General features: G+C 42.6%; 1 protein-coding gene across 5 annotated transcripts in view; it reads left to right on the top strand.

Annotated features, from left to right (window-relative positions):
- The window catches only part of LOC137640123 (rhodanese domain-containing protein CG4456-like), a 40,647-nt gene that overhangs the window by 24,429 nt on the left and 3,832 nt on the right, over window positions 1-12,386 (top strand). For all 5 annotated transcript variants that reach the window (XM_068372600.1, XM_068372602.1, XM_068372603.1 and 2 more), the window contains one exon: window positions 8,708-8,873. In XM_068372600.1, the coding sequence (XP_068228701.1) occupies window positions 8,708-8,873 (166 nt within the window). The remainder of the gene's footprint in view (window positions 1-8,707; window positions 8,874-12,386) is intronic.

The raw sequence follows: 12,386 nt of genomic DNA, 5'->3' as shown, positions 1-12,386 counted from the left end.
TGTTTCAAAGATGAACTAACGTTTAGTTTATTTATGCTACGCAGTTTGCGCTCTATCGTTACGATAGAGAGAGAGAGAATCACGGTTTCACTTTGCAGAAAGAGTAAATCGATTCTGACGTTTTGTTCATTCTTCTTTCAAACTTAAATGTTTTAAATACTATTTTAAAGGAACTTGTTAATTGAAAAACCTTTCAGTTTTTTCCTTTGGTCAAATAACCTGTTTATTGATGAAAGGTAAGTGGGCTCTTCTCTTCGGTGCGAAATCGAGAGAGAGAGAGAGAGAGAGAGAGAGGAAGAGAGAACGTTCCGATCTTTATTCTCGTCCCAAGCGAGTAACGTTGTTCTCGAGTCAGTTTTTTACTCTCGTCCCTAGTCTCTGTACGGGGAGAAAGGATAAAACGTTTTTAGTTTTTATTCTCGTCCCAAGGCACTGTACGGTGAGAGATTGAAAACGTAGTTTTGAATGAACTAGTGTTTAGTCTCCTTCCCAGCCACTGATCTTTTTATCTTAATATGTTTACTGTTTTTTGCTTGTATTAATGTGCTTACATTATACGACTGATTTCGCAATTATAACCTTTTGATGAGGGTAGAATTGCGTGCTTCAGGTAGAAATCAGTTTTATTCATACCTAATGTGAATTGTTGTAAAATTCGATTTCAGTGAAGTAAGTGCAAAACAGAAAATCGTAGTGATAAAGTGGTAATTGCGCTAAGTGTTATCAGTGTTGCGACCGAGGGTTCGTCTGTTCGTGCCTGTCGTTCACCTAGTCCGAGACCTCTTGCAAGCTCCCAAGCCCAGGGGAGAAGTAATGTCGTACGACTTATGGGTACGAGAGGACTTGATCAGCGAACAGTCGTTCCCTCTATGGTTTCAGGCGTGTCTCATCAACACCGCCCCTACCATAAGACGAGCGAGACGATTTTCTCCTCGTCATCCGAAGGCTTTTCGCATAAGAAACCGTGGAACAAGGTTTCGAGGCCCTTTAAGCGAAAGTCAGTCCTTTCAGGACAGGTCCAGCGTCCTGGTTGTAACAATTAGGACAGCTCTGACCCTATGCAGTCATCGCAAGACTGCTCGCTGCCTAAACAAAAGCGTAACACAGGCTCCGAGAGTCTTTTTGTAGGCAAGGTTTTGCAGTCACAGACGTTACCCTCGTCTCTTACCGCAACCATTCCCGTTGATCCTAAATGGGTTGTACGGCAAGACATGCAGAATAAGCTTGCCTCTCTTATGGAGGACTATTCTGTTGAGCAGGTTCACGATGATCCTCGCCGCTTAGCTGATCGAGATCTTGGCCGTCAGCCGCCCAAACGAGCCTTTGCTCGTCCTGTTGACATTGACGTTACAAAGTCACGTCAATCGTGTTTTGTAGAGCCTCACTCGATGCAGTCCCGTGTTGACTCTCAGTCGCTTGTGGACGTTCAGCCGCTGCCGCTTGCTCTTGTTGACGTTCAGGACGTTCACCAACCAGCAGAGTTGACTTGTTTTGACGTTGAGCGTCAATCACCGCAGTCAATAGTTGTTTTGACTGCTCAGTCTAAGCAGTCAAGGCAGTCTCGAGTTGACGTCGAACTTCCTCCCGCACCTGTTGTTGTTACTGGTCAGTCCTTTAAGCAGTTACATGACATAGCGTCCTTGACTGCTACTGATTGCTCCTTTGCGTGTGGACTCTGCTTGTCAAGCATTGCCACCACGGCAGGTCTCTCCCTTGCTTGAGACTCGGCTATTGACGGACAAGGTTCCTTCAGATGAGGAAGTTGCTGATCCCCTTCCTACTGATATTCCCTTGAGGACTCTGTCAGACGGAGAGGAGCTTAAAGCTGCTCAGCCCTCTATGGACTTTAAATAAATCATGCTGATTTTTAAGGATCTTTGTCCGGATCTTTTTGTAACTGCTGCTCCTCGTTCGCCTAAACGTCAGAGTTTACACTAGGCCTAGCTACTTCGAAGCCGTTGTTTTATAAGCTAGTGCTCTCTCGCTCTTCTAAGAGAGCTTTACGTTTGCTAGGCGACTGGTTAATCACCAGGAGGAGTTTGGGGGAGACAGCCTTTGCTTTCCCTACTTTTAAGCTGGCTTATAGAGCGAGAGTCTAATATGACACGGGAGAAGTTCTCGGCTTGGGAGTTCCTGCCTCTGCCCAGATAGACTTCTCAAACCTCATAGACTCCCTGGCGCCTGGCCATGAGACGCTCCAAGATTTTATGGTCGACTTCAGAGCTAGACCATCTCCTGTTAGGAGTTTTTTCGAGCGTTTGAAGTTTTGCTGTACAATTATGTCATGCATAAACAAGGCTTTCAGGGATGGCTCCAATGATCTGACAGCCACGTTCTGTGTAGGAACAAGTCCCTCAGGGATGGCTCCAATGATCTGGCAGCCATGTTCACTGCAGGAGTATGTAAGAGGCAAGTGCGCTCAATGTATTCATTGTCAAGACAAACTTCACGATGAAGTCTACCAGGCTGTCTTGACAGCATTAATGGAAGGCGACTGGATGGTCTCTCTCGACCTTCAGGAGGCATACTTCCACATTCCTATACACCCGGATTCCCAACCGTTTCTGAGGTTTGTTTACAGGAATGTGGGGTACCAGTTTCGAGCCCTGTGCTTTGGCCTCAGTCCTGCTCCTCTCGTGTTTACGAGGCTCATGAGGAATGTGGCAAAATCCCTCCATCTATCGGGGATCCGAGCCTCCCTGTACTTGGACGACTGGCTTCTCAGAGCATCGTCCAGTCTTCGCTGTCTGCAGGATCTACATTGGACGTTGAGTCTGGCCAGGGAGTTGGGACTTTTGGTCAACCTAAAAGTCCCAACTGATCCCATCCCAGATTATTCTATATTTGGGGATGGAGATTCGCAGTCCAGTTTTTTTCGGGCTTTTCCGTCTGCCACCCGAATAGAACAAGCCCTGCTCGAAGTCTAACTAATGCTGAAAAGAGAACGTTTGTTCAGTCAGGAGTTGGAACAGTCTCGTAGGGACTCTCTCATCCCTGGAGCAGTTTGTCTCACTAGGGAAACTACACCTTCTGCCTCTCCGGTTCCATCTAGCCTCTCACTGGAACTAGGACAAGACGTTAGAGACGGTATCATTCCCAGTCTCCGAACCAGTAAAGGCATGCCTTAAATGGTGGGACAGCAATATCAGTCTGAGAGGGACTATCCCTAGCAGTCAAGATCCCAAACCACGTGTTGTTCTCAGACGCGTCGGATTTGGGTTGGGGTGCGACCCTGGACGGTCGGGAATGCTCGGGTCTGTGGACCTCAAGTCAGAAGAGCATGCACATCAACGGCAAGGAGCTATTAGCAGTCCACTTGGCCTTGATGATATTCGAAAGCTTCTTCGAAACTAAGTGGTAGAGGTCAACTCAGACAACACCACAGCTTTGGCGTACATCTCCAAGCAAGGAGGCACACACTCCTTCACGCTGCTCGAGATCGCAAGGGACCTTCTCTTATGGTCAAGAAATCGAGGCATCTCCCTGTTGACGAGATTCATCCAGGGGGACTTGAACGTCTTGGCAGACTGTCTCAGTCGGAGGGGTCAGGTGATACCCACGGAATGGACCCTCCACAAGGACGTGGGCAAGAGTCTTTGGGCTACTTGGGGTCAACCCACCATAGACCTCTTTGCCTCCTCGTTGACCAAAAGGTTACCAATCTATTGCTCTCCAGTCCTCGATACAGAAGCAATCCACATAGACGCGTGTCTACTGGATTGGTCTCTTCTGGACTTATATGCATTCCCACCATTCAAGATAGTCAACAAGGTACTGCAGAAGTTCGCCTCTCACGAAGGGACAAGGTTGACGTTGGTTGCTACCCTCTGGCCCGCGAGAGAATGGTTCACCGAGGTACTCAATGGCTGGTAGACTTTCCAAGAAGTCTTCCTCTAAGGGTAGATCTGTTACGTCAGCCCCACGTAAAGAATGTCCATCAAAGCCTCCCCGCTCTTCGTCTGACTTCCTTCAGACTATCGAAAGGCTCTCAAGAGCTCGAGGCTTTTCGAAGGAGGCAGCCAGTGCGATTGCAAGAGCGAGGAGATCTTCTACCATTAGAGTATACCAGTCGAAGTGGGAAGTCTTTCGAGACTGGTGCAAGTCAGCATGTGTCCTCGTCCAGTACCTCTGTAGCCCAAATCGCAGATTTTCTTTTACATCTGAGAAAGGTTCGCTCCCTTTCAGCTCCCACGATTAAGGGCTACAGGAGCATGTTGGCTTCGGTCTTTCGACATAGAGGCTTAGATCTTTCCAACAATAAAGATCTCCAAGATCTCCTCAAGTCTTTCGAGACCTCTAAGGAACGTCGTTTGGCAACTCCTGGATGGAACTTAGACGTGGTCCTAAGGTTCCTCATGTCAGACAGGTTTGAGCCATTACATTCAGCCTCCCTGAAGGATCTCACCCTCAAGACACTTTTCCTAGTGTGCTTGGCTTCGGCTTAAAGGGTCAGTGAACTTCATGCCTTCAGTAAGAACATCGGCTTTTTCTACAGAAAAAGCCACTTGTTCACTTCAACTTGGTTTCCTGGCCAAAAATGAACTGCCTTCTCGTCCTTGGCCTAAATCTTTTGATATTCCTTGCTTATCAGAGATCGTAGGCAACGAACTGGAAAGAGTATTATGTCCTGTTAGAGCTCTTAAGTTCTATTTAGCTCGTATTAAGTCATTACGAGGTAAATCTGAGGCATTATGGTGCTCAGTTAAGAAACCATCATTGCCTATGTCAAAGAATGCTTTGTCATATTTTATCAGATTTTTAATACGAGAAGCTCATTCTCACTTGAATGAGAAAGACCGATGTTTGCTTAAGGTTAAGACGCACGAAGTTAGAGCTATAGCAACCTCCGTGGCCTTCAAGCAAAATAAATCTCTGCAAAGTATTATGGACGCGACTTTTTGGAGAAACAAGTCAGTGTTCGCGTCATTTTACTTAAAAGATGTCCAGACTCTTTACGAGGACTGCTACACACTGGGTCCATTCGTTGCAGCGAGTGCAGTAGTGGGTGAGGGTTCTACCACTACATTACCCTAATTCCAATATCCTTTTTAATCTGTCTCTTGAAATGTTTTTAATATTGTTTTTTGGGTTGTATGGAAGGCTAAGAAGCCTTTCGCATCATGGTTGATTTGGCGGGTGGTCAGTCATTTCTTGAGAGCGCCCAGATTAGGGGTTTGATGAGGTCCTGTTGTATGGGTTGCAGCCCTTAATACTTCAACTCCTGGGAGTCTTTCAGCATCCTAAGAGGATCGCTGGGCTTCGTGAGGAAGACAGACTAATAAGGCAGAGTAATCGTCTAAGTCAACTTCCTTACCAGGTACCTTTATATATTTGGGTTTTGTTATGATATTACTGTCAAAAACTCTAAGCATATACGCTGTAAACTTAATTAACTCTGGTCTCTACCCACCACCATGGGTGTGAATCAGCTATTATATATTCACCGGCTAAGTTAAATATTTAAAAATGATATTTTAATTATAAAATAAATTTTTGAATATACTTACCCGGTGAATATATAAATTAAAGGCCCCCCCCTTCCTCCCCGATAGAGACCCAGCGGGATGAGAAAAATTGGGTCTGTTTACATGCATATGCGGTATCTGGCCGATAGTTGGCGCTAGTGGGCACACCCACAACCTTCATAGCGATCGCTCGCGAGTTTTTGGTGTGTGGTTCTGTCGAGCCGCCGGAGGCTCAGCTATTATATATTCACCGGGTAAGTATATTCAAAAATTTATTTTATAATTAAAATATAATTTTTAAATTTTAAGGAGTAACGTCGATATAACCAAGCTATTGGAGATGAAAGCAATGTGAACATCAGGGAAGGTTCAAAGAAATAATTGCTTTTTCCTTTGCTCACCTGAAATTAGAGATGGCTTTCTCTTTGAAGCTTGTTTCGATGCCTTATCATTAGAAAATTTAATTCAAATTTCCAATAACATTACCCTCCTAATATAATATTGGTGATTATATGGCATTTCTGTATAGGGCAACCAGTGTGGTGGGTAAATCCTTTTAGTATAAGACGACAAATCACATTCTAAAATCTTGACATTACTAATCAATGGGGAAGGGTTATCATATAAATCTTGGGTGAGTATAAGAATAATCATAATCTCCTCCTCTTGTGCCTATTGACACAAAGGGCCTCGATCAGATTTCGCTAGTCATCTCTATCTTAAGCTTTAATTCAATACTTCTCCACTCATCTCCCACTTCATAGTTCTCAGCCATGTAGGCCTGGTTCTTCCAACTCTTCTATTGCCTTGTGGAGTCCAGTTAAACATTTGGTGAACCAATCTCTTGGGGCATGCAAAGAGCATGCCCAAACCATCCATCTACCACTCGCCATGATCTCGTCCATATATGGCACTTGAGTAATCTGCCGGTTTCATTTCTAATCATGTCCTGTTTAGGAATATAGTAACTAATTTCTATTTATTTCTATGAATCTTACCCGAGTTTCACAGGGATGAGTCTCACACCCTAAAGAAGTGTAAGCGAGGGGAAAGAGATCAACCTAAACCAAACTTGTGACCTAAAAATTTACACCAACCAACCAGACAAGCCTCACTTTACTCCTAGGAGCTGAAGGACTTTTGAAGTATTTTTAATGGCCCAGGGATTAAGGCCATGGTAAACTAACAATACTGAGTCATCAGCAGCCATTGCCTAGAGGGGGGCTTAGGCGCTGATTTATGGCCAGTTTCTAGGGCATTGTCCTACTCGATAGAGCAATGTCACTGTCCCTGCCATTCATTACCGGCCTTTAAACCTTTAAAAAAGTGAATCTTCATCAAAGAAGATACTGTATATATTATGCTATTTGTCAACCTGCTGGAAGATATTGTACAAGGAAATCTTCATCTGATGATACATAAATCTGATATCTACAGTATATCTTGGAAAATTTCCCCATTTGACAAAGATCAAAGTTGATTACCAATACCCATCCTCAAAGCTCAAGATTGTTTCATCGCAGATGCCCAAGCACAAATGCCTCGGGCATAGCCTTCCACTCGCGTTTGTTTATAGGATTTCTATACCATTTTATACAATAGTGATAATGAAATAACTTTTCAGTAGAAATAATGAAACACCTGAGCCGGTACCAAAAGTAACAGTAGGAGAAGTAAAGAGAGCATTGAAAGGCATGAAGAGGCAAAGCAGCATGAGAAGACGGCCTAACAATTGATTTAATAGATAGGAAGAGATTTCATAATAAAACACTCTGAACTTTACACAAAATGTTGACCAAAGATGCATTGTCATTCAGTTGAAAAGTTGGTCAAATATTCACAAGGAATTAGATCCAGTTTTGATAAAAGGCTCTAAAGTGAAGGTACAGTGCATTAGGAGTGCAGTTATTGCCCTTTATTTTTGTAGAAATCTATCTTTGGAAAGATTTAGGAGCGCTCAATGGTGTACCAAGTTGATTTTCGCCAAACATTATATTAAGGACTCATGGTTTGCTTATGAAGACCACTGGGCTCCAGGCCCCATAGTGGCAGCATGGGATATGGTTTTAAGTAATTTATTGATGAATATGTGAGGTTTTATTCAATATTTCATTTGGAATTAATCAGAAGTATCATTTGTTTAGAAAGTATAATTTAGAGGCTATCTACAGTTCATTATTTTAAATATCTATATTGAACAATCTAGATTCCTGTATTCCAAATCGTATTTTAAGATGGTTTATTGGAATAATCTAAACCAGATTAGTAAACCTTAACTTTGGTGCGTTACTTAAAATTACTGTATCCTAAATTTCCTTTAATTGTGTCCCACCTCCAACAGTGTGTGGAAGTCAACAATATGAACATCAGGGAAGGTTCGTAGAAATAAACAGGATTTTAATAATAAAATATCCATATTTTTGTACTCTCCCGATGTTCGTATACTTGCTTACTGACTAATAGTATCAAGAGGTTGGATTAATTTCAACTTTGACACAAATGGGCAAAGAGTACTCGGCACAGCATTTTTGTATTCATTACCACTTACCACCATAAGGTTCAATTCCTTTAAGGCTAAAGGGAAAGAAAATGGGAAAATTTTAAGATTTCTAAAATTTCACAGTTGTGTCTATTAAAACAAGCTTTTGGAGAATAAGCACTATGAACATAAGGTGAGTAAAGAAATGAATTTTATAACTATTGAAATTCTGTTTGTATGAAGATCAAATTTTTGTTATGAAGGTATAGGTGTAGATTTGTTTCTTTTCCGTGAAGCTTAGACATTTGTTATAGCAACCAAATGGTATTGCCTGCATATTGTGAAATATGCAGATATAATTTGTCATTCCTTTAACTCAATTACTACAGTATATGAAATGCATGATTAAGTAGATAGGCTCGATTTCCTTTCTCGAGTTTTGTTGTTGGGAATTTCTAAGATTTGTTTTTTCAGTTTGAAAGTTTTTTTATTCAGATCATAGTGGTATAGTTAAGTGCAGTATTGTTGTTCATGTTTTGACAGTATGACTACTGTACTCTTTTATTTGTTTTGACACCATTCTTCTCTTGCACACCAGTTGGAAAATTTACTTGAAAATAAATTCTTTTTATGGTCTGGGTTCTAACTTAATTCATTTTAAAAGGCTGAAAACTTTTTTTTAGTTGCTATAAAATATTGCAAATGTTTTTTTTCCCCCTTAGTTTAGGAATATCATCAATGAAAGAATTTTCCTTATTTTCAGTTCAGTCCTTTGGGCCAGATATCTTATTGCCAGATAATGAGTTTGCAGAGAAATTTGGATTCAAGAAGCCTGCTTTAGACGAGCCAATTGCTGTGATTTGTCTTGCTGGTATTCGTGCAAGAACAGCTCAGTTTGCCATGATGGCTGTAGGCTACAGCAATGTCAGGTAAGGTATGATAATGACTAATGGATGATCTTTTGTTATGTTGGCAAAATGGAAATACAAAGGTTTTAAAAGTACTGACGGAAATTGTTAAGTAGTTTTTAAGGAATTTATTCTATATTCAACCCCAGGGCATGGTTGATAGTTAAGATGAAACTGTAGTTGCTGCCTGATGTCATTGGCAGTGGTTCTCTGCTTTTCTATTCTTGCTAGAAATTGAACTAATATTTGCTGGATAGTTTTTTTTGGGGGGGGTTGAAAAATGTCATATCAGGCAGGAACAAATCCTCAATTCCATCAGTTATTTTAGGAAAATATTTGGGTGAAGGTTCCTGGGACTCAAAGATAAACAAACACATGGATAAGTGGTAAAAACCTTGGTGAATTTTTTTTTAAGCATGAAGTTCCTTGATTTTATATTGGAAACTTTTACATTTTCTGTTCTTGTAACTCGAATTCTTATTTTGTTGTTCATGAGCCTCTATCAACTGTCTAAACCTTCTTCCATCTTCATCTGCAGTTCTTCACTAAGGTATACCACAGTCTTCAATACGTCTTTTATTAACTCGCTAAGCCTTTGAAATCATGCATGACTTGGGGGCACAGTTTTTTTTTTCTACAGTCTACTTCTTCTTTGTCTACATCTTTTCCCACTTCTATGTGAGGTCGATGTTTCTGGTCAGCTTTCTCCATCTACCTTTGTCCCACACCTCATCACCGGTTAATCCCTTCGATCGAAGGTCATCCTTGATACAGTCCACCCATCTTCGCTTTGGTCTCCCTCTCCTCCTTGTTCCCTGTACCTCCATTTCCATCACTAATCCCAATATACTGTTCATCTCTTCTCATGACATGACCGTACCACCTCAGTCTACTTTCTTGGATCTTATCTGATAGTTTTCTAACGCCTATAGTATACACCATTCAATATTGTTATCACTTTGGTCTAAGAAGCACTTATGTTTAACACTGCCTGATAAATATTGTAACCCTTCCACACCTAAAAAAAAAAATTAATGGGGGGAGGGCCTTGTCAAATTAGTTTCTTTATTCTGAAGTATTCCTTGACTGATGGTATAAAATGGCCATTGAACCATTCTTCAAAAATGACCGTGGTGACCCATATCTGCAGATTAGCCATGTAAATCACAGGAGGCAGGGACTTTTGAAATGTTTTTGATGGTCCAGGAATTAAGGGCATGGTAGATAAACAATGGCTTTAGCATGAAATCTCCAGTAATGATACTTCTTAACATTGGCTACCCCGTACCCGGGCACAATTATTTCTTGAAAATAAATGATCAATGGAGTACTGTACTTCTCCTAAGCAAGCCTGTCTTTTTGACATTGAAGATAATTTTCGGAGGAATTAGATATCGTAAATTATTTATTTCGGAAATATGGGAAATACCAAGGCATCAATAGTAATCTTCCTGAGCTTTAATATTGTACAAACTAAAGTGCTTTTTGAAGAGATGAAACCATCCATAACTAGTAGTAAATGAAGTGTTCTTTTCATTATAATGTATTTTATGAAAATCCTCAAAGAATTGGCCTGTAGGAATTTGTCCATTTGTGTCTTTCCATCCAAAGGGTTAATAAGCATTCTATTTTACCATAAAAGTTTTTGATGACGGTACCCTATCTGTAATGTATTGGACAATGCCGGCTATCATGGGTAATGGCAGACACTGTTGTCCGAGCCAGGCCTAAGGTACATGCAATGTTTATCACCCTTTTTATATCCCTTTATCATGTCTAATTTCTTTCATTGTAATGAGATGCCTCTTGGATTCACTAGATTTAACTCTCTTGGAGGACATGCTTAACATATAAGTTTACCAAGATACAAAATGATAACTTCAACACATACATAGAACACCAGATAATAATAAGCAACCAAGGCACCCAGGAAAAGGTAGGCCTTTTTCCTGCTGAACCAATTGAAAAGTTGTTTGTAACTTGGTGCTGTGCATTTATTTTTTTAATGTCATATATTTTTGATCATTTTAAATGAGATTATTAAGCTTACACTTTATAATTCATAAAATAAGCATTTGTTCTGTAACTGGAATACAAACCTACGCTATTTATTTAGGGTATTACTTTCTGCATAGCTGAAATGACAAGCTATTAAAATTTACCAAGGGTTAACTACCCACACTGCTAGTAAGCGGGGGTAGGGGGGGGGTAGCTTACTACCGCTCCCACTCACACCGGTGACACTTTGCTTTTGACTCGGATGGTGAATGGTCATTGCCGTTCTTCATCCTTCGCCGGCATTTGCATTGCCTTTTTTTTTTTTGTGTGTGTGTGTATGTGTTGACTTCTGCAAACATGCGCACCTGCCCTGGACTCGATGGCCAGCCCTGCGGAACCTATAAGTCGGCAGTGGAGACCGATTACCACACCCTTGTCCCGTCTGCAGAGGTCAACGGTGTGATTTCAATAGTGTAGTGAGTGTCGCGAGTGGTCTGCCTCCCAGTGGGAGAGGTTTTGGGCGACGGCGGAAGAAGTAGTCTAAGAGGGATATTTCTCCTTCGAAGGGGGAAAAACCCAAGGCTGCTTCTTCCATCTCCCGACCTTCCTCCGAAGCTCCTACTCGTTCGGTCTTTTCCGAGACTATTGATTAGTAGCGTAGACCCATTTATTATCGGCCAACCCCGGTCCTCGAGAGATGGTGTTGCTTCCCCCAGCGAAACTACCCCACCTCTCCCCCCTGGGTGAGGCCTTGTCTTTGTCTTCTGTGTTACAGGTTTGGTTGTCCTTGGGGCTTCCGGGTCCGCTCTCCAAGGACTCCTTGCTGCAGCTCATCCTCTGGGGTGCAAGTGTGCAGCCGTCGTCGTCGACTTCAGAGGTAGATCCTCTTTCGCTCGTCGATGTCATGGTATCAGAGGTGTCTTCTGTCGTTTCTGCCGACTCCCCTGCCCCTCCAGACTCTCCAGCTGTTGCTGCCGATTTAGTTTCCCCTTGGTCCTGATCGTCCTTCGAGGGGAAAACTTAGTTCTACGTCTGTCTCTCTTGCGAGTGTTTTTCCTCTTCGGGGGAGTTCACTCATAGAGACTCCTCTTCGGAGGACTAGCTGGTCAACTTGCTGATCCAACACCCCATAGAGGGCATCTCTGTCGCAGAGCTCGCCCGCAGCTTCGCCTTAGAGGTCGCCCTTCTTCAGCCTCTTCATCGCAGCTGTCCCACACAGAGAAGTCTCCGCTTCAGTCGTCTCTTGGCCCTCGACCTTCGCCCATTCCTGGACCTTCTTCCGACGACGCTGTTACTAGTCCTCCGACTTCGGTCCTGGACCCTTCTGTAGAACCGTTCGCGATCTCTTATCAGTGGATGTTCACCCTTCAAAAGGGCACATCCCTGTTCCTGTGCTACCTGCCATCGCCATTCCTGTTCCCGGTACAGCCTCCCGAGGCCCTACCTAAGTGTGCAGCTGTGCGCCAACGCTCTTCAGCTCACCAGCTCCCTGCAGTGCACCAGCGTTCACCAACATTTTGTCAGCGCCAGCCTACT

This window comes from Palaemon carinicauda, chromosome 4 (genome assembly GCF_036898095.1).
Source record: "Palaemon carinicauda isolate YSFRI2023 chromosome 4, ASM3689809v2, whole genome shotgun sequence".
In the NCBI taxonomy this organism is placed as follows: domain Eukaryota; kingdom Metazoa; phylum Arthropoda; class Malacostraca; order Decapoda; family Palaemonidae; genus Palaemon; species Palaemon carinicauda.
Note: the sequence above shows the minus strand (reverse complement) of the source record. Positions and strands in the feature narration are given on the sequence as shown.